This window comes from Palaemon carinicauda, chromosome 10, assembly GCF_036898095.1.
Source record: "Palaemon carinicauda isolate YSFRI2023 chromosome 10, ASM3689809v2, whole genome shotgun sequence".
Taxonomy (NCBI): domain Eukaryota; kingdom Metazoa; phylum Arthropoda; class Malacostraca; order Decapoda; family Palaemonidae; genus Palaemon; species Palaemon carinicauda.
In genome coordinates this window covers 81,231,147-81,253,627 of record NC_090734.1, presented here as the reverse complement: position 1 = coordinate 81,253,627, position 22,481 = coordinate 81,231,147, and the positions used below count along the sequence as shown (strand labels likewise).

Here is a 22,481-nt window from a genome sequence, read left to right as displayed (position 1 = left end):
GCGAGACCCCAGGAGAACGTCCACGTGTCCCCCCAAGTAGAGCTTCTGGGGACAGGAGACTTTGCTGCCAGTTCACCAGGAGGAGAGCAGCAAGAGTCAGAACATGCCTTCTGGCAAGTCTTGACTCTGATGAGGCATCTCAACGGGTTCAAGGACCCTGAGATTGCCCCTCGTGAGGGCAAGGACACGGTCCTAGACCGAGTCTTTGGCACTCAGAAACCCACTAAGGCCAGTGCGGCTTTGCCTTTTTCCCAAGGGGTGAAGAGTGCCAGGGATAAGGTTGAGGGCCAGCTCTCCGAGCTCGCCTCCTCCAGCTGTTCCACTGCTGGCAACAAGCTCCTCCCACCTCCTCGTGTCCAACAGAGGATGTATTTTGAGATCATGGAGGAGTCTTGTTTAGCTCTCCCACTCCACCACTCTGTGGAAGAGCTTTCCAGGGGAGTCTCTCTTGAGAGACTCTCCAGCCGGCAAGTGACATTTTCGGCAACAGAGATCTTGAGTCAGGAGAAGGTCGCAAAGTGTGCCAGGCAGGCCACTTCATTTCTGGATGTCTGGCTGGGGTCTCTGGGCATCCTGCTGCGATCCGAGGATCTGTCCAAGGAGAGCACCAAGAAGGCCCTGGAGACCTTGCTCCTTTCGGGCACACACACCATTGAGTTTCTGGCCCACCAAGTCTCGAACTTGTGGGCAAACTCGATCCTGAAGCGATGTGATGCGGTGACCGAGAGGTTCCACTCGAAGGTCCCAGCCGTGGATGTCTGCAAGCTCAGACACTCTTTCCTCCTGGGGAAGAGTTTGTTTGAGCCCAAGGATGTGGAACAGGCGGCTGAGTGGTGGAAAAAATCGAACCAGGATTTCTTCTCCAAAGGGCTCTTACAACAAAGCCCCTACAAACCTCCAGCACCTCAACAACCTCGCCAGTCCAAGACGACAAAACCGGCAGTGGCAGCAAAGACGACGGTTTCCAAGCAGCTGCCCTTTCCTGTCAGAGACAAGAAGGGCAAAAAGTCCTCCAGGGGAGGCAAGAATCCTAGAGGGAGCGGCCGAGGCCGCAAACGCTAGGATTGGCAATCCCCCTGCATGTCCACCAGTGGGGGGATGCCTGAAAAGTTGCGCATTTAGGTGGCAGCAACTCGGTGCCGATTCCTGGACGATCTCCGTGATCAGTCAGGAATATCGCGTCCCGTTCACAACATCTCTTCCTCCCCTGACAGCGAATCCAGTGTCGTTGAGCTCCTATACCATGGGATCGGCAAAGGGACTAGCCCTACGGGCAGAAGTCGAGACCATGCTGAAGAGGGATGCTCTCCAGGAGGTCGTCGACGGGTCCCCAGGCTTCTTCAGTCGACTCTTTCTTGTAAAGAAGGCGTCTGGAGGCTGGAGACCCATCATCGACCTCTCAGCTCTGAACAAGTTTGTCAAACAAACTCCGTTCAGTATGGAGACAGCAGACACGGTCAGACTTGCGGTGAGACCACAAGACTTCATGTGTACACTGGATCTGAAGGACGCGTACTTCCAGATCCCAATCCATCCGTCTTCAAGGAAGTACTTAAGATTCAGCCTAGACAACAAGATCTACCAGTTCAAGGTGCTGTGTTTCGGTCTCTCCACAGCACCCCAGGTATTCACCAGAGTGTTCACCCTGATCTCTTCGTGGGCACACAGGATCGGCATCCGTCTCCTCCGTTATCTGGACGACTGGCTGATCCTGGCAGACTCGGAATCGACCCTTCTTCGACACCGAGATAAGCTTCTGGGAATTTGCCAAGATCTAGGGATCATGGTAAATCTCGAGAAGTCTTTTCTGCTTCCATCTCAACGACTGGTATATCTAGGCATGATATTGGAAACCAATCTCCACAAAGCCTTTCCATCAGACGACAGGATAGCAAGGCTGAGGAGGGTCGCAGATCCTTTCCTCAGACGAGAAGAGCTTCCAGCCCAATCGTGGTTACGTCTCCTAGGTCACCTTTCCTCCTTGGCCCGTCTAGTTCCAAACGGCCGCCTCAGGATGAGATCCCTGCAATGGCGGCTCAAGTCCCGTAGGAATCATGGCCACGATTTCCCTGACATTCTGGTCCCTATGGGTCCTGCGGAACAGATGGACCTCCAGTGGTGGTTGACAGACGAAAACCTCCGAAAGGGAGTGGATCTTCTCGTCCTCCCCCCGGATTTGATGCTGTTCTCGGACGCTTCAAAAGAAGGGGGTGGGGGGGTGGGGGGGCAACGTTCTGAACCACAGGACCTCAGGCCTATGGTCAGAATCAGAAAAGTGCCTCCACATAAATTTGCTGGAGATGAAGGCCGTATATCGGGCACTTCAACAGTTCCAACAAACCCTGGCGGGTCACTCCGTGGTGGTGATGTGCGACAACACCATGGTAGTGGCTTACATGAACAAGCAGGGAGGTACCTTTTCACAACAGCTATCCGATCTTGCAGTAGAGATACTGAGATGGACCGAAGTCCACTCGATTCCACTATTGGCTCGCTTCATTCCGGGCAAAAGGAATGTGCTCGCTGACAGTCTGCGCAGAGCATCGCAGATAGTGAGTACCGAGTGGTCTTTGGATCCTCTAGTAGCCAACAAATTCTTGACTTTGTGGGGTTCCCCGACAGTGGACCTGTTCGCGACAGCCTTGAACTTCAAGCTTCTGCTGTACTGTTCCCCAGTCCCTTACCCCAAGGCACTCTGGCCCCTAACAACGGTGGGACAACATCGACGTTTACGCCTTCCCACCGTTCTGTCTGATGAGAAGGGTGCTCAACAAGACCAGAATATCGGTCAACCTGTCAATGACTCTAATAGATCCGCTATGGCATCATGCAGAGTGGTTCCCACCAGACCTTCTGCAGCTCCTGACGGAACTCCCGAGAGAACTTCCTCCGCGACACGAGCTACTCAAGCAACCACACTGCAACATCTTCCACAAAGCCGTAGCATCGCTTCGGCTTCACGCCTGGAGACTATCCAGCATCTCCTCACAGAGAGAGGTTTTTCGCAACAAGTAGCGGAAAGGATGTCTCGGCACCTGCGAAAGTCATCCGCAGGGGTCTACCAGGCGAAGTGGAGAGTCTTCTGTGGTTGGTGTCGTGGAAGGGGTATCTCTCCCCTCGATGCCATTATTCCAGCAGTAGCGGAGTTTCTTGTGTATTTGCGGGAAGAAATGCGCCTTTCAGTCGCGGCGGTGAAAGGCTATCGCTCAGCCTTAAGCCTGGCCTTCAGGCTGAAGGGAATGGACATTTCCTCCTCGCTGGAACTTTCTCTACTCATACGAAGCTACGAGCTTACCTGCCCTCAGTCGGAAGTGAGACCTCCTCCCTGGAACGTGGTTCGAGTCCTCAGGTCTCCTAAGAGACCTCCGTTCGAACCATTACGCCAGGCTTCTGATCGCCACCTGACTTGGAAGACGGTGTTCCTACTCACATTGGCCTCGGCCAAGCGAGTCATCGAACTTCATGGTCTCTCGTACGACGTCGCCCATTCAAGGGGATGGGGGAGGTAACGTTCGGGTTCGTCCCTGAGTTTGTGGCTAAGACTCAAAATCCAGGGATTCCGGACCCACGGTTAGACTCCTTCCGGATTTCGAGTCTCCTTCCTGTAACAGATGACCCAGACCATCTCTTACTGTGCCCATTAAGGAGTCTGAGGCTCTATCTTAAAAGAACAGCTGCAGCTCGTCCTCGGGTGCGAGCATTGTTTGTGAGCACAGGAAGGACGAAGAGGAGGGTCACTAAGAATACTATCTCAGCATGGATTCGCAGGGTCATTCACCATTCCCTGAATCCAGACCCTCTTCCGTCACGTCGCCCTAGAGCACACGATGTCAGAGGCATTGCTATGTCCCTGGCATTCAAGAGAAACTACTCAGTGACGCAGGTTCTACAAGCTGGGTTCTGGAAGCGTCAAACGACCTTCACAGCCCACTACCTGCAGGACGTGACCCACAGGAGGCTCGATACGTTCTCTATCAGCCCTGTGGTGGCTACACAGCAGCTGGTCTAAACCTCAGGCTCCTTAATGGACAAGTAGCAGAAGGTTGAGGGCATTGTTACCCGGTTTTAGTCTGCATGAATGAAAAAGTATGCCTGGCCCTTACTCTTTTCTTCATACTCCCCTCTCTTGGGGAAAGCAGCATCCTGGGTTCTCTGCACAGCTGACCTCAAACCACTGCAGGTAAACCATGCTTCCTTGTGTTCCTAGTATTAAGATAATACTGTCGCATCCCCCATACCCTGATGAGGTGGTATTAGGAACTTCCTATCCTAGAATTCCATCTAAAGGATTCCAGGTCAACTTCCTAGGACGAGTCACACTTCATTCCTTCACACACAAGCTTACGTAGGCCGCACATTCCTTGCAGAGCAAGGGATTTGCGAGGTGCAGGGACTCCTTATCTCGAGTGCTACACACTCGGATTCTGAGTCCCCGGGCAAAGCCAAAGCCACGTACCTAAGGGTTAAGTCACCCTATTTAAATAGCGTGGTTTGTATTTCGGTTACGGAACAAATGTCAAATTCGTAGATAATTTGTATTTTTCCTAACCATACAAACCTTAGCTATTTAATCATACTTGCCCGCCAGCCTTGTCTCCCTTGAAGTCCTACCTCTAAGCGAAGTGAATCAGTTCACCGGTGTGTGAGGGGGGAGGGGTAGCTAGCTACCCCTCCCTTACCCCCGCTAACTAGCGAGGGGTTAGTTAACCCTCGTTAAAAATCTAATGGCTCATCATTCAGCTACGCCGAAAGTAATACCCTATTTAAATAGCTAAGGTTTGTATAGTTAGGAAAAATACAAATTATCTACGAATTTGTCATTTTAGTGTAAGTGTAACAATATACATTTGAGATAGTTAACTAATTTTTTTTCAAATCACTTACAGAGTTCCAAATATTACCCTTCACTCTAAAGTTATGCATGGTGATATCAATCTGCATTATCGGCAAGAAATGTGGAGATTGGCTCCTGGCAGTAAAGATCAAGAGTGGCAAAGATGAAAAGAATAAGAGAGAACACAATGGCTCTAAAAGAACAGTTCCCACAAGTGTAAACTATCATTTCACAAGGTTAGTTTTTTTTTTTTTTTTTTTTTATGTAATGGTCTTTGCAGCTCTCCTTCTGCCCTAAGTGGCACATGCATTATATTCTTCTACCTTACCTTCGGACTTGCTTCCTTTCTTCTATCTTGTTCAGAGTCATAACTTTCATCTTGTACAATAGTGTGACTTTATGATTTTACCCAAAATGTGTTTGACCGCTAACTAATGTCACATTGCCCAGCCTTGTCTATGTAGCCCAAATCCATAAATTTCAGTCAAGGTAAGTTGTAGATATGTCAAGTAATCTCTCTTTATATTATATTTAGAGTATGGAATGTAAGTGTGAACATTGTATTGTAATATATTGGTAACATACAACTTTTTTATAAAATTTCCATCAAATATATGAAGGTTTATTAAATCAAATATTGTATGATAAAATCTTTGTTATGGATTGTTCAAAATGACTTAAGTGCTTCAGTAATGGTCTTTAAGCAAAATAGTTTTATTACCACATGTATTTGGATGCTTATATTACTAGAAATGTTAATCCTGTTGTTGTGCACCACATGCCTGATGTTGAATATTTCTATAGCCAAATTATTTTTCTTTATTCAATCAGGCAATGCAATTACAAATGTGGCTTCTGCTTTCACACAGCCAAGACCTCCTTTGTCCTTCCTTTGGAAGAAGCCAAAAGGGGTCTTAGAATGCTCAGAGATGCAGGTAAGTCAAATTATTTGTTCCTATAATTATCAGTTACACTCCCATTTCTGTAGAAAGGCAAATTGTTTGTACCTATAATTATCAGTTATAATCCCATTTTTGTAGAGTGCAAACTGTTTTCTTCATTCACTGCGATAGCTCAGCAGGTTATTGATATCAGTATGTTATTAGATAAGTAGTTTACCAGGATTTAGTCTGAAGAATTTTGTAAAACCAATGACCTAATCTTGAATGTCAGTTCCCCACAAAACTAAAGTCTCTTTTGATAAAATATATTATTTTTATACTCCGCTGATGTTCATTTGTTCCTACATGAAATACAAATCATTGTCTATCTATAGGAGTACCTGTACAGAATAAAATCGGTAAAGCTCGAACTATTGTTGAGCTTTTAAAGAAGGCAAGCATAATTGCTGGCAAGGAAGGGTTGGTCCTCTTGACTTCAGCAGCAATGCTGTACTGACATGACTGCTTGCAGGTTTTCCCCTATGATGAGGGTATGGAGTGGCTTCCTCTTCAGTTGGCGGAGTTCTCGAAGTGTAGGAAGAAGTCTGAGAGTGATTCATCGTCATCTGAGTTGGCAATATCCAAACTGATGCCAAAGAAGCTCTCCTTTTCATCTTGGAGTTTGAAGCCATCTCTATCTCTTCATGGTCCTCTGGGTCTCTGCCCAACTGAGGAATTTTTAAGGGTAAGGGAGACCCCACCTTTCCCTGTAAGATTACAGTACTATAGTAGCCACAGGAGTATCATCTCAAAATTGGACTAATAGTGGGGAAAGGGTCTGTTATAGGTGATCGTACAATATACTGTAGCGTGAATATGTTTCCCAAAGCATAAAATTAGGCAAAGTCATACCAATTTGTATACAAAATTACTTTAGTATGCCCAAAAAGGGTGGTATATGTCAAAACGAGTAGCTGAGATTAACATGCTTTTGTTTTTCAGGATTGGTTTACATAATTAAAACCCTGAATACAGTGCTAGAAAACACTAGCAAGCAATATGAGAACTGCTACTGCTTCTTTCCCAATGATTAAAATGAAACAAAATGGGAAAACATAGTTTACATGACTTCCATATCCATATACCAAAGGCACTTCCCCCAATTTTGGGGGGTAGCCAACATCAACAAGAAACAGAACAAAAAAGGGGACCTCTACTCTCTACGTTCCTCCAGCCTAACCAGGGACTCAGCCGAGTTCAGCTGGTACTGCTAGCATGCCACAGCCCAACCTCCCACATTTCCACCACAGATGAAGCTTCATACTGCTGAGTCCCCTACTGCTGCTACCTCCGCAGTCATCTAAGGCACCGGAGGAAGCAGCAGGGCCTACCGGAACTGCGTCACAATCGCTCGCCATTCATTCCTATTTCTAGCACGCTCTCTTGCCTCTCTCACTTCTATCCTCCTATCACCCAGAGCTTTCTTCACACCATCCATCCACCCAAACCTTGGCCTTCCTCTTGTACTTCTCCCATCAACTCTTGCATTCATCACCTTCTTTAGCAGACAGCCATTTTCCATTCTCTCAACATGGCCAAACCACCTCAACACATTCATATCCACTCTAGCCGCTAACTCATTTCTTACACCCGTTTTCACCCTCACCACTTCGTTCCTAACCCTATCTACTCGAGATACACCAGCCATACTCCTCAGACACTTCATCTCAAACACATTCAATTTCTGTCTCTCCATCACTTACATTCCCCACAACTCCGATCCATACATCACAGTTGGTACAATCACTTTCTCATATAGAACTCTCTTTACATTCATGCCCAACCCTCTATTTTTTACTACTCCCTTAACTGCCCCCAACACTTTGCAACCTTCATTGACTCTCTGACGTACATCTGCTTCCACTCCACCATTTGCTGCAACAACAGACCCCAAGTACTTAAACTAATCCACCTCCTCAAGTAACTCTCCATTCAACATGACATTTAACCTTGCACCACCTTCCCTTCTCGTATATCTCATAACCTTACTCTTACCCACATTAACTCTCAACTTCCTTCTCTCACACACCCTTCCAAATTCTGTCACTAGTCGGTCAAGCTTCTCTTCTGTGTCTGCTACCAGTACAGTATCATTCGCAAACAACAACTGATTTACCTCCCATTCATGATCATTCTCGCCTACCAGTTTTAATCCTCGTCCAAGCACTCGAGCATTCACCTCTCTCACCACTCCATCAACATACAAGTTAAGCAACCACGGCGACATCACACATCCCTGTCTCAGCCCCACTCTCACCGGAAACCAATCGCTCACTTCATTTCCTATTCTAACACATGCTTTACTACCTTTGTAGAAACTTTTCACTGCTTGCAACAACCTTCCACCAACTCCATATAACCTCATCACATTCCACATTGCTTCCCTATCAACTCTATCATATGCTTTCTCCAGATCCATAAACGCAACATACACCTCCTTACCTTTTGCTAAATATTTCTCGCATATCTGCCTAACTGTAAAAATCTGATTCATACAACCCCTACCTCTTCTAAAACCACCCTGTACTTCCAAGATTGCATTCTCTGTTTTATCCTTAATCCTATTAATCAGTACTCTACCATACACTTTTCCAACTACACTCAACAAACTAATACCTCTTGAATTACCACACTCATGCACATCTCCCTTACCCTTATATAGTGGTACAATACATGCACAGACCCAATCTACTGGTACCATTGACAACACAAAACACACATTAAACAATCTCACCAACCATTCAAGTAGAGTCACACCCCCTTCCTTCAACATCTCAGCTTTCACACCATCCATACCAGATGCTTTTCCTACTCTCGTTTCATCTAGTGCTCTCCTCACTTCCTCTATTGTAATCTCTCTCTCATTCTCATCTCCCATCACTGGCACCTCAACACCTGGAACAGCAATTATATCTGCCTCCCTATTATCCTCAACATTCAGCAAACTTTCAAAATATTCCGCCCACCTTTTCCTTGCCTCCTCTCCTTTTAACAACCTTCCATTTCCATCTTTCACTGTCTCTTCAATTCTTGCGCCGGCCTTCCTTACTCTCTTCACTTCTTTCCAAAACTTCTTCTTATTCTCTTCATATGACTGACCCAGTCCCTGACCCCACCTCAGGTCAGCTGCCCTCTTTGCCTCACGTACCTTGCGCTTTACTTGCACCTTTTTCTCTCTATATTTTTCATACTTCTCTATACTATTACTCTGCAGCCATTCTTCAAAAGCCCTCTTTTTCTCTTCCACTTTTACCTTCACTCCTTCATTCCACCATTCACTGCCCTTCCTCATGCTGCCTCCAACAACCTTCTTGCCACATACATCACTTGCAATCCCAACAAAATTTTCTTTTGCTAACTTCCACTCCTCCTCTAAATTACCAGTTTCTCTTACTCTCACCTCGTCATATGCCATTTTCAACCTTTCCTGATATTTACTTTTTACCCCCGGTTTTATTAGCTCTTCAACCCTCACTAGCTCCCTTTTACATCCACCTACTCTATTCCCCCACTCTTTTGCTACAACTAATTTTCCTTCCACCAAAAAATGATCAGACATACCGTTAGCCATACCCCTACACACATGCATGTCTTTCAATCTTCCAAACATTCTTTTAGTTATCAACACATAATCCATTAATGCCCTTTCTACTACTCTTCCATTTGCCACTCTTACCCATGTATACTTATTTTTATCTTTCTTTTTAAAAAAGCTAGCACTTATTACCATCTCTTGTTCAACACACATATCTACCAGTCTCTCACCACTCTCATTTTCACCTGGTACGCCATACTTCCCAATGACACCTTCTACCTCTCCAGCGCCCACTCTAGCATTTAAGTCACCCATGATAACTACATAATTCCTTCTACCCAGTCCTTCTACACACCTAGTTAATTCATTCCAGAACTCACTCCGCTCTTCTTCACTTTTCTCACTACCTGGCCCATACGCACTGACAAACGCCCAACATTCCCTACCCAACCTAACCCTTACCCACATTAACCTAGATGATATCTCTTTCCATTCCACTACTTTACCTGTCATCCATTCACTCAGCAATAAAGCCACACCCTCTCTCGCTCTTCCCCTTTCAATCCCAGACACTCTACCAGACATTTTACCAAACATCACTTCACCCTTTCCTTTCATCTTTGTCTCACACAAGGCCAATACATCCATCCTTCTACTTCTAAACATACTTCCAATCTCACATCTTTTACTCTCTATCGTACTACATCCACACACATTCAAACACCCCAAAACTAGAGTGCGGGGAGCAGTCACTCTCCCCCCAGCTCCATCTCTTTGTTGCTGTCTCACAGGATTTTTTTATACAGGAGAGGGGGTTCCCAGCCCCCTCGTCCCGTCCCTTTTAGTCGCCTCTTACGACACGCAGGGATAACGTTGGCGCTATTCTAATTGTTTTATGCCCCCGCGGCCACAGGGGGCTTTACATGACTTATATTTGTAAAATAATGTTTAGATAAAAGTAAATGCTATATAGTTTTGGTTATAGAAAAACCTTAAGGTAATGCTAGGTAAAAATTGCAGGAAAAATTTAATACAATCAGCCCTCTGAGGGGGTTTGTTTGGTTGTTAGGTAATAGAGACACCTGCAAAGAGCGTAAGTCTAATCTAGGGTGGGTCAACTCATAACCTCCCCCCCCAATACAGACCACTGCATATGCACAATTGACTAACACAAGGTAACTGATTGTATTACATGTATTACATTCTTTTCGTGTGATATCAATACTGTACTTAAAAGAAGTAATTGTATATCATTAACACAGCTTCAGTACCAAGGTAAGATGGCTCATATCATCAGTCATCACCACTCCACCCTATGTTTAAGTACACTTACAACACTAGTTGATACTATAGTGTATAATTTTGTAATATATATACAGTACTATCACTGCATTACAGTTGTATATAGTACAATAGTAAAGCTGTATGAAAACTACTATAGGCTATAAAATACTGGTTCTGTTGTAATATCCATTTTGAAAATGTTTTGAATAACTTGAGATATCATATAAATGATACTCTTTGTTATTCATATTGTTATTCATATTTGCGCATACAGTATTCTTGATAGCAGCAGCTTGGGATGGGCTGATCAGTCAAAATTTAAAAAAAGTCGGTAATTGTTGAAATGCACCTGAAACAGAAAATTGAAATACAACAGTGGTTTAGTAAGTACAATTAACTTTGAAAATGTAAAAAAGTCAAGTTGCGATAATGTTTTAAGTTGACAAATTTGGAAGTAATTTGTATTTTTCCTAACTACAGTAAACAAACCTGAAGTAATTTACGTAGGAGTTAGATTCGTGTAAGCTGATGATCTTGCCATTTAAAACTTCAGCAAGGTTGCAACAACCTCCTGGCAGTAACTGGGTCGGTGGTAGGAAGCCTGGTCCACCCACACACTTGTTACGATATTAATACAAACCCTCGTTATTTACATAGGAAACTCCCCTATAGGTGGGTGAAAGTCCATTCGACTGGCTGAAAACTTTGTCCTGGGCCAGGTATTGCAACATCCAAGCTTGAGGAAGCCATATGATCCTGCTGGTTTGATAATACAAGAAAGTGACAGCCTGAGCAGTATTGGTCAGTGAGTGATGAACACCTCTGTGACTACATCTAGGTTATGTATTTACCATGGGTCTGTTATGCACACTGACACTAGGCAACGAAACTCCACCCTCACCAGGAGATGTGAGAAGCAACGCATTATATTCAATAGGAACAAATATATATTCAGGCAACTTGGAAAAAGGCACTTACCTGCAGTTGGTGGGAGCCAGTTAGCAGTGCCTTGGATGCTGTACATTCACCCCGTCTAATACCATACCCTCTGCTCTCGACCAAGCTAATTGTCCTGTAGGCAACTTGTTGAGCATCCCCACATTCCCAAGAGAGAATGTGTCTTGGACCTGTGTTGCGTTCTTGCAGGTATTGGTGTCATGTAATGCTTCCACACGCTTGCTTGCAACACCTGCTCCACAGAAAAGTTCTATATAAAAATTCTTTCTGAATGCTAGGGATGTGCCTATGCCCCTAACTTCATGATCATTGGGTCACCTTGCGTATTGATGAGAGCAACGATTGAGGGCAGGGTCAATGACCTGCCTAATCCAGCAGGAAACTGTGTTCTTGGTAGTCCTCCTTTTGATCCTGTCCTTACTGACAAGCATTTAGTTGTTGTATGGGTAAGCCTGTAAAGTGTGCTTAAGATAGTGCCTTAGTGCCCCACAGGACATAGTAGCAATTGACCTTTATCATCGTTTACCTCCCGAAGATTGAATCCGGAAGGGGTAAGAAAGTATTTTGCTAATGCCTGATTTTGGGTTTTTTAGCGATAAATTCAGGGATGAAGCTGATAGTGGGGCGAGGAGAAAAAAGATTTCAATGGTCAAGTTATAATCTGACGGGTGATTCAATGGTTCATAAGGGGCTTCTTTCAGGGAACGCAAGACTTTAATCCCGACCTATCAGCTCACTTCATTCCAGGCAAAAGGAATGTGCTTGCAGACAACCTGAGGAGAAGAACAAATCAGATAGTGGGTTCCGAATGGTCTTTGAACCCTCTGATAGCCAACAAAGTCCTGACTTTGTAGGGTTTCCTGACTAGATCTGCTAGAAACGTTCCTGAATTTCAGGCTCCTGTTATACTGCTCTTCAGTCCCTGACCCTCAAGCTGTATGGCAAGATGCATTTTTTTTTGCTTTTCCCCCGTTTTGTCTGATGAGAAAGGTACAAGACCAGAGTATGCAACAACCTATTGATGACTCGTAGCCCCTCTGTGCCACCATGCAGAATGGTTCCCGGACCTTCTGCAACTCCTAGTAGATCTTCCGATAGAACTCCCTCCATGACAAGATCTATTCAAACAACCACATGAGAACATCTTCCACAAGGCTGTTCCGCCTCTTCGGCTTCACGCCTGGAGACTATCCAGTATTTCCTCTCTTAGAGAGGCTTTTTTGCAACAAGTTGCAAGAAGGGTGTCTGGATACCTATAGAAATCTCTGGCCTCAGTTTACCAGGCAAAGTGGACTGTCTTCTGTGGTTGGTGTCGTGGAAAGGGGTCTCTCCCCTTGATATCACTATTGCAACAATAGCAGAAATTCTTGTATACCTTCAGTAGGAAAAACTCCTCTTGGTCTCGGTGGTGAAAGGCTCTCATCAATACGCCTTTAGACTGAAAGGATGAGACCTTTCCTTTTCATTGGAGCTTTCTCTCCTCATACAGAGTTATGAGATCACTTGCTTCCAGTCGTTGATAAGACCTCCTCATTGGACCGTGGTTTGCGTAGTGCGGTCCTTAAAGGTTCCACCCTACAAACTATTACTCCATGCAACAGACCATAACTTCATATGATATCTGCCCTTCAAGGGGATGATGGGAAGTGACACTCTGCTTTGTTCTTGAGTTATTGCTAAGACTTAAAATCTGGGGGTGATGTACCCTAGATTTGGGCACTTTCAGATTAAGCGCCTCCGTTCTTTAACCAATGATCTGGATCAATTGTTACTCTGCCCAGTGCGAAGTTTGAGACATTATCTTAAATGCACTTAAGCAACTTGTCTTCGGCTGGTAGCTCTCTTTGTCAGTTCACGTAGGATTAATATGAGGGTCACTAAAAATACCATCTCTGCCTGGATTCGTAAAGTCATAGACTTGGCACTGAATCCTGACCCTCCAGCTTGACGACCCAGAGCTCGTGATGTCAGGGGCATTGGTACAATGGCTTTCAAACGCAACTTTTCTGTGATGCAAGTATTGCAAGCGGGCGTGAGGAAGCGTCAGACAACCTTTACTGCCCACTACCTGAGAGACGTGATCCACAGAAGATTTGATACGTTTTTTATCCGTCCTCTGGTGGCTGCACAACAAATGGTTTAAGAATACCTCAGGCTCCTTGTTTGACAAGTAGCAGATGGTTGAGGGGCATTGGTTACCCAGGTTAAGTCTTGGATGAATGAATAAGAATGACTGGCTGTTTTCTTTTCTTCATCTTCACTCTCTTGGGGAACTGCGCCATTGGTCCCTCTGCAAGCTGGCCTCACCCATTTGCAGGTAAGAATCACTTCCCTTGTGTGTCCTTGTATAGATTTTATACTTGTGCACACATCCCCAATGCTTCCCGCGAGATAAGCATTGAGAAACATCTATGGGTACAATTAAGTATTCCTATTTTTAAACTCTGAATATGCTTATCTAGATATTTGTATACTATCTCTCATGACCACACAGGTTTCTCAGGCCGCTATCAATACTCCTATTATGTATCACTTTAGCAAGGTTTCAAGGTTTTCTTCTAGCTACAGTTTAACACTGTACAGAGAAAACCTGAGTTAATGACCAAAGCCAGAGGTTGGACTCACAACCCACCTAAGTGTGAGCCATTCTTAATAAATAGGGTAAGGTTTGTTAGTGAAGGAACAAATGACATATTTGGAAATAATCTGTATTCTTCCTAATACAAATCTGTAGCTATTTATGCAAATTGTCCCGCCTCACCTGTTCCCCGATAGGTTCTGCCAGCAATAAAGAAAGTGATATCGTTCACTTATGTGCGAGTTGAAATAGGTGGCTGGGTACCCCCCAGCCACCCCTTACCCTCCCCACTATAGTGGTCGAGTAGGGTTGCCACCTTGCATTAAAAGTCTAAATGGCTAACCTTCCAGCTTTGCAGAAAGATAATCCCTAATGAATAGCTACAGGTTTGTATTAGGAAAATACAAATTATTTGGAAAATTGTAATTTTTAGGGTCTTTAACAAACGGATTTTGAAGCGAAGCGAAAAATCTATTTGTTCCGTAACCGAAATACAAACCACGCTATTTAAATAGAGTATTAATTTCGGCGTAGCTGAAGTGACGAGCCATTAAATTTTAATGAGGGTTTACTACCCCCTTGCTAGTTAGCGAGGGGGTAGGGGAGGAGTAGCTAGCTACCCCTCCCCCCTCACACACTGGTGAACTAGTTCACTTTGCTTCTGGCTCGGGTGATGAACAGACGTGTCTGCTCTCACCCTCGCGTATTGACAGCCTTAATCTTTTTTGCTTTTTCTTTCAGTTGTGTGTTTGGAAGTTGGCCTCTCTCTTTATCATGCGGAAATGCCCCAGATTACCAGACCGCCCTTGTGTGACTTATATGTTTGGCAGTCGAGACGGACCCTCACACCTTGTGTCCGTTCTGCAGGGGCCAACGGTGTGATAAAGATAAAGTTTGTTGTGAGTGTAGGGAGTGGTCTACCTCCCAGTGGGAGAGGTTTTCCCGGCGCCGAAAGAAGAATTCCAAGCGGGATCTTTCTCCTTCAAGGATCTCCCTGAAGAAGGAAATCTCCAAGGACTCTTCTTTCGTTGCCCGAACCTCCTCCAAAGCTCCCACTCGATCGGTCTCTCCCGAGAGGCCATCGAGTGGTAGCGTAGGCCGTAATTGTGTTGACCGACCTCGGGGTTCGGGAGAGGGAGTTGCTTCCCATAGCGAGCCAGCTCCTCCTCCTCTGGGGGAGGATTTATCTAATGTTGCTAATGATGATTTATTGCAGCTTTGGGCTTCCTTGGGGTTTAAGGGTTCGCCCTCCAGGGAAGCCCTGTTTGACCTTATCCAGTTGGGAGCAGCTGTCAAACAGTCGCCGGTGATAGCGGAGTTTGACCCTCTGTGTATCGTCGACGTTGTTGTGGCAGAGGCTTCAGGCGAGTTGGGTTAAACCTCTGCCTTGGGTACTGATGTTGCTGAAGGCTTGGTTCCCCCCTCTGAACATCCTTCGAGGGAGGGATCAAGTCCAACGGTCTCTCCTGCAGGTGTTACTCCCCCTCGGGGGAGTTCACTAACAGAGACTCCTCTTCGGAGGACTGCCGCTGGTGTTCCTGATGCTCCCAGAGGACGTATCCGACGCAAGGCTCGTCTTCCTCTTCGCCGTCGAGGCCTTCCTTCTCCCCACAAGGGAGTTAGGAGGCACCTTTTCGACTCCTCGCATTCGCAGTCCCCCGCAGAGGATCCTCCTCACCGTGCTTCGACCGTTGCAGCCGCATCACTGGACCTCTTTGCAGATCGTTCGCGATCTCCTCCGCCTGCCAGACCTGCTGACCTTCCTTCACCGTTCCTGGCAGCTGACGCGCTGTGGGCGCCCACACACCCCGTTTTCAAACGGGCACCGGTTCCTTAGGGGCAAAAGGGGCTTGCTCACAATGTGGGCAAGTCCCTTAAGTACCAGGTATCCTCTGTGCGCCCACGCTCTCCTGCGCGCTCGTGCGCAATTGCGCTCAAACGCTCGCCTGTTCCTGATGTTCCTGAGACAACAACCCAGAGACATCTTATGCCAGGGACAACGCGCCAGCGAGCTCCTGCTGCAGAGTCGACGCGCCAGTGCTCTCACCGATCTCCTGCTCGTCAGCACTCTCCTGCATGCCAGCGATCTCCTGTACGCCAGCGATCTCCTACTCGCCAGCGCACAGCTGCACGCCCTGATCCTGTTACGTGCCACGCGCGCCCACGATCTCCTGCGTGCTCACAATCTCCAGCTCGCCAGTGCTCCCCTCCTGCTCGCCAACGCGCACCATCGCTCGTCTGCGCGCCCTCAATCTCCGGATCTGAGCACAGGAAAGAACACTCGCCCCTCGCCTTCTCGCCAGCGATCTCCTGCGCGCCCTCGGAACTCGCCCACCCGTCAGCCCTCGCCTGCGCACCATCGCGCGCAGTCACCTTTGCGCGCACAGGTTTCAGTTCCTACCGTGCGCCCTTCCAGAGGCTTCCGAGATACTGCGCGCCCACGAGCAGTCTCCTCCTCGCGCTTCCATGCTTGCTGGTCCTTCTGCGCGCCCTCTGTCTTCGCCAGACCGCACCCCTGCGCGCCATCGATCTCCTGCGCGTACACTCGCACCATCTCCTGCGCCCCATCACTCCCCAGCACGCAATCGCGCCCACGAGCCTGCTCGCCGTAGCTCACCTACGCGCCCACGCGCACCGTCACCTGTGCGCATTCGCACACCTGCACTCCCTGCGCGCCATTGCTCGCCTGCCCTCCATCGCTCGCCTGCTCGCCAACACTCGCCCGGGCGCCCATGTGCGCCCTCGCTCGCGCGCTCCCTCGCCTTCATCTCCACGCGCCCGCGCGCGAACCTGGGATTATTCCCTCGCGTGAGCCCAAGCGCGATTCCCACCGGGTTTAACGCGAGCTACCGAACGAGTCGTTAGGAAAGAGAGAAGTTAGGTCGTCTTCACGCTCCCCCCCCTCCCCGCAATCACAAACCAGCGCCCTCACAGGAGGAGGGGAGATCTTCAGATAGGTCCAGGCACCCATCTTCTTCCCTTACTCTCCAGGCAGGTCATGTTGTAGTCTCTACTCCAAAGGATCGCCCGATTCCCTTCCCTCCAGAGGGAGTCCCTGACACTGCGTCTGTCAGTAAGCAGCCATGGTTTGAGTCCCTTATCAGAGCTGTCGTCCAGGCTGTTAAGCCTGCCTTCTCTGATTTGGGCCCCAAACCAAGGGCAGCTCCGATCCCTCTGAAGAGGAAGAGAGGAGTAGAGATCTTGGTGACTTCTCTTTGGGTCAAGCTGGCTCCCAAGAAGTCCGTCAGGAAGGCTCCTTCCCCCCCGCAGACGTTTTCTCCAACCCCTGTGGACGAGGTTTTTCCGTCCTCAGGGGAGTGTTCCGAGGTGAGGCTTTCTCCCACCGCACCAAAGGGAGCAACCCCACCTCGAGCAGGAGAATCGTCCCGTGTTGGGGCGGAGAAGAGCTCTCAGACTTCGTTGGTGGAGTCCTGTATTGCTTCTAGGAGGGAACCGAAGGACTCTAAGACCATCTCGAAGTCTTCTTCCAGGATTTGACCAGAGCCAACGAGACCTGCGGAGAACGTCCACGTGTCCCCCCAAGAAGAGCCTTTGGGGACGGGAGACTTCGCTGCCGATTCTCCAGGAGGAGAGCAGCAAGAGTCAGAGCATGCCTTCTGGCAGGTCTTGACTCTAATGGAGGAATCTCAACAAGTTTCCGGATCCGGAGATTCCCCCTCGGAGGACCAGAGCCAACGAGACCTGCGGAGAACGTCCACGTGTCCCCCCAAGAAGAGCCTTTGGGGACGGGAGACTTCGCTGCCGATTCTCCAGGAGGAGAGCAGCAAGAGTCAGAGCATGCCTTCTGGCAGGTCTTGACTCTAATGGAGGAATCTCAACAAGTTTCCGGATCCGGAGATTCCCCCTCGGAGGGCAAGGACACGGTCCTGGACCGAGTTTTTGGCACCCAGAAACCCACTAAGGCCAGTGCGACTCTGCCCTGGTCCCAAGGGGTCAAGAGTGCCAGAGATAAGGTTGAGGGCTAGCTCTCCAAGCTCACCTCCTCCAGCCGTTCCACTGCTGGCAACAAGCTCCTCCCTCCTCCTCGTGTCCACCAGAGGAGGTATTTTGAGATCACGGAGGAGCCTTGTTTAGCTCTTCCGTTGCACCACTCTGTGGAAGAGCTTACTAAGGGAGTTCCTCTTGATAGACTCTCTAGCAGGCAAGTGACTTTCTCGGCGACAGAGATCCTAAACCAGGAAAAGGTCGCGAAGTGTGCCATGCAGGCTACTTCGTGGCTGGATGTCTGGTTGGTGTCTCTGGGCATCCTTTTGCGATCCGAGGATCTGTCCAAGGAAAGCACTAGGAAGGCCCTGGAGACCTTCCTCCTCTCGGGCACCCGCACCATTGAGTTTCTGGCCCACCAAGTCTCGAACTTGTGGGCCAATTCGATCTTGAAACGACGTGATGCGGGGTTGAGAGGTTCCATTCGAAGGTCTCAACCTTCGAAGTCAGCAAGCTCAGACACTTTTCCCTTATGGGAAAGAGCTTGATTAAGCCCAAGGATGTAGAACAGGCAGCTGAGAGGTGGAGGAAATCCAATCAGGATTCTCTCTTCTAAAGGGCTCTCACATCGAAACCCTTCAAACCTCCAGCACCTCAACAACAACCTCACCAGTCCAAGACGACGAAACCGGCAGCGGCAGCGAAGACATCGGTGTCCAAACAGCAGCCCTTTCCTGTCAAAGACAGGAGAGTCAAGAAGTCCTCCAGGGGAGGCAAGAATCCTAGGGGGAGCGGCCGAGGCTGCAAACGCTAGGATTGGCAATCCCCCTGCATGTCCACCAGTGGGGGGATGCCTACAAAGTTGCGCAACCAGGTGGCAGCAACTCGGGGCCGATTCCTGAACGGTTTCTGTATTCAGTCACGGATATCGCGTCCCGTTCATAACATCTCTTCCTCCTCTGACAGCGAATCCAGTGTCGTTTAGCTCCTATGCCATTAGATCGGCAAAGGGGCTAGCCCTACGGGCAGAAGTCGAGACTATGTTAAAGAAGGATGCTCTCCAAGAGGTCGTCGATGGGTCCCCAGGCTTCTTCAGTCGACTCTTTCTTGTAAAGAAGGCGTCTGGAGGCTGGAGACCAGTCATTGACCTCTCAGCTCTGAACAGGTTTGTCAAACAAACTCCGTTCAGCATGGAGACAGCAGACACGGCCAGACTTGTAGTGAGACCACAAGACTTCATGTGTACACTGGATCTGAAGGACGCGTACTTCCAGATCCCAATCCATCCGTCTTCAAGGAAGTACTTAAGATTCAGCCTAGACAACAAGATCTACCAGTTCAAGGTGCTGTGTTTCGGTCTCTCCACAGCACCTCAGGTTTTCACCAGAGTGTTCACCCTGATATCTTCGTGGGCACACAGGATCGGCATTCGTCTACTTCGTTATCTGGACGACTGGCTGATCCTGGAAGACTCGGAATCGACCTTTCTTCGACACCGAGACAAGCTTCTGAGACTTTGCCAAGATCTCGGGATCATGGTAAATCTCGAGAAGTCTTCTCTCCTTCCATCTCAACGACTGGTATATCTAGGTATGATCTTGGACACCAATCTCAACAAAGCCTTTCCATCAGACGACAGGATAGCAAGGCTGAGGAGAGTCGCAGATCCTTTCCTCATACGAGAAGAACTCCCAGCCCAATCGTGGTTACGTCTCCTCGGTCACCTTTCCTCTCTGGCCTGTCTAGTTCCAAATGGGCGCCTCAGGAAGAGATCCCTGCAATGGCGGCTCAAGTCCCGGTGGAATCAAGGCCACGATTTCCCTGACATTCTCGTCCCTATTTGTCCTGCGGAACAGACAGACCTTCCCTGGAATTCGATGGACTTTGCTTTCCTTATAACCCGTTTGCTCAAGAGCTCTAGGGTATATTCTTCTAATGAGGGGGTGGAGTGTTGGAAGAATTGAGGAAATGATGGTGGAGAGTTGTTCCGTTTCCATCCTAGTCCAATCTTGATTAGGCCGAGGACCCAAGGATCGAAGGTACAACGATCCTGAAAATGTTGGAGCTTCCCTCCTACCGGAAGCATCTCCTTGCTTCGATTGTCCGGAGGGTTTACCTCCTCGACCGCGTCCTCCCTTACCTCTTGAGGGATGTCTAGAGGAGCCCCGTCTGGATTCTTTACCTTTCAGCCGAAAGGTAGTGGTTTGCCTCTCACACCCAGGGTTGAATACTGGTGACTGGGTAACCAGCTGTTGAGGCACCACTTGGAAAGTGGTCTGTGTTTGGGCCACCACTTGGAGCACTGCAGTCATGGTGACTGAGGGATGTTGTTCAGCAGGCCGAGAGGGAAGTCTAGGCTTCTTCGTCTTCCCTTTAGGTTTGGAACCCGCATCCGAGGAAGACTTCCTTTTTGAGGAGATGCCCCACTTCTGGAGAAGGTTCCTATTCTTCGTGGCGGCTTTCTCAACTACCTCTTTGACTACTTTGTTCGGAAGAGGTCTTTACCCCAGATGTTAGAAGATATCAGCTTCCTGGGTTCGTGTTTCACTGTTGCAGCAGCGAACACGAACTCTCTACAGGCTCTCCTAGCCTTCATGAAAGCATATAGGTCCTTTACTAGGGTGGCCATATGCAATTTGGCCAGGATTATGAGTATGTCTGGGGTACTTCTTTGGCCTGCACACATCTCTATGCAGTTTTGTAGGGATAAGGATGCAGCAAGTCTCTCTTTCGTCTCTTGTTCCTTGCGCAAGAGAAAGTCAGAAAGTTTAGGGAGATTCTCGCTAAACTGTCATCCAGCGATGTCTGCGTCCAGTTTCCCTACTGAAAAGGTAAGGTGGACTTCCTTCCATTCCTTCTCCTCCATGGACAAGGCTAATGACAGAGGCCTGCACTCCTCTAGTGCAGGGCATGGTTTGCCTGCCTCCACTACCTTGGCGACAGTTTTAAATGTCTTCGACGTAAAGGGGAAGGCTATTGAAGCAGGAACAAGAAAGGTAGGGTGTTTCTTGCTCAAGGCGGACGCTTTCGAATTTGATTAGCCCGCCTTTTTTAGGCTACTCGATAAGAGAGCCTGTGCCTTATCGTGGTCGAAAACCATGACCTCCTTCGGTTCCGTCTCCTCTTTTGGCGTTGGTTCATGCTTCAGTCGAATGAAGCAATCAGGGTAAGCGTTAAAACTTGGCCAAAACTGGATATCGTCTTAGGGGACGGCTCCCATCTTCTGAGATGTAGAATTTGCCGTTAGTAATCGGCATAAACTCCGCATACCTCCAGGGATTGGTTTTGGAGCAGGTTGGGAGATCTTGGACTCTGGGTCACCTGTATGACCCTTGGGAGACGGTAAGTGGAGCCTCACGGAGCTCTCTCTCAAGTCTTGCTTCCCTTGCTTCGCCTTGCTTGCGAATGTTTTCCATTAAGGTCGTAAGATGGGCCAGTGTCTGGCTCATGTTGTCCAATGGAGGGCTAGAAGCTGAAGATGTCGAGGGTAACGGCTCCAGTGCCGGCACAGACGGAAGGAACTCCGACTCGACATCATCATCTTCTTCCGGAGGTAGAGTAGACTCCTCCTCGGGATCATTCTTTAGTACTGTAGATCCTTTTCAGTGTCCGTAGACACTTCCGACACCCTTTCCTCCTGGTGGATGTCCATGCTTTGTAATGCCTTGCTGACATCCGTCTCGATGGCAATCTGGACGCCGGGAGGTCCGGGTCTTGCTTGGGGCACGACAATTTCATTATCAGCTTTTGGGAACAGCAAGCTACGCATCCTATCGTTAGGTAGGTATGGTCCCGGAGAGTTCTTCTGGAACCCTCGTACCCACTTGCGCAGCTTTTCACGTGCCGCATCCCTCGACTCCGTTGACTTGGGGTCGTCGAAACCTTCGGTCACAAAGGTCCGGCGGATATTGGAGACTTGTGGGTCCCAGTACTGCAGGGTATTGGTAATGATGGTGCAGGGGGCATGAGACCTGCACGCTTTGTGACTGTAGAAGTTCCTACTCCTATGGTTGCAGAAGATTGCATCGCATTTCATCTGGGGTTCCTCCTGTAAAGGAAGGAAAATTAAATGAGTATGCGGTTGTATCACACACAATAAACAGATTATGCAAAATATTAATATTAATATTTTAAGCATTATAGCTTAAAATAGTAAGCTAGAAAGAAATTAGGAAAGACACATACTTGTGTATCCTTTCCCGCCAATTGCTATGATTTCCCCTCAATATTAAGGTCATAGAGTTTCCTTGATCAGAGCAAGCTCAAAGGAGAAGAGTTCTAACCTCGAGGGATAGAAAAAGTGTATACTACCACTGACCCTTCTTAAATTATTTAATATTGTGGGGTAAGTTATTACCTGATTTCTAATCAGAGTAATGAAAGAATTCTATTCTTTCAATATAGGAT

At 47.9% G+C, this 22,481-nt stretch overlaps 1 protein-coding gene across 1 annotated transcript in view; it reads left to right on the top strand.

Moving 5' to 3' along the window:
- Window positions 1–22,481, top strand: part of LOC137648657 (S-adenosylmethionine-dependent nucleotide dehydratase RSAD2-like) — a 75,808-nt gene that overhangs the window by 7,676 nt on the left and 45,651 nt on the right. The window contains exons 2-3 of the mRNA XM_068381661.1: window positions 4,887–5,070; window positions 5,666–5,769. Of these exons, the coding sequence (XP_068237762.1) occupies window positions 4,887–5,070; window positions 5,666–5,769 (288 nt within the window). The remainder of the gene's footprint in view (window positions 1–4,886; window positions 5,071–5,665; window positions 5,770–22,481) is intronic.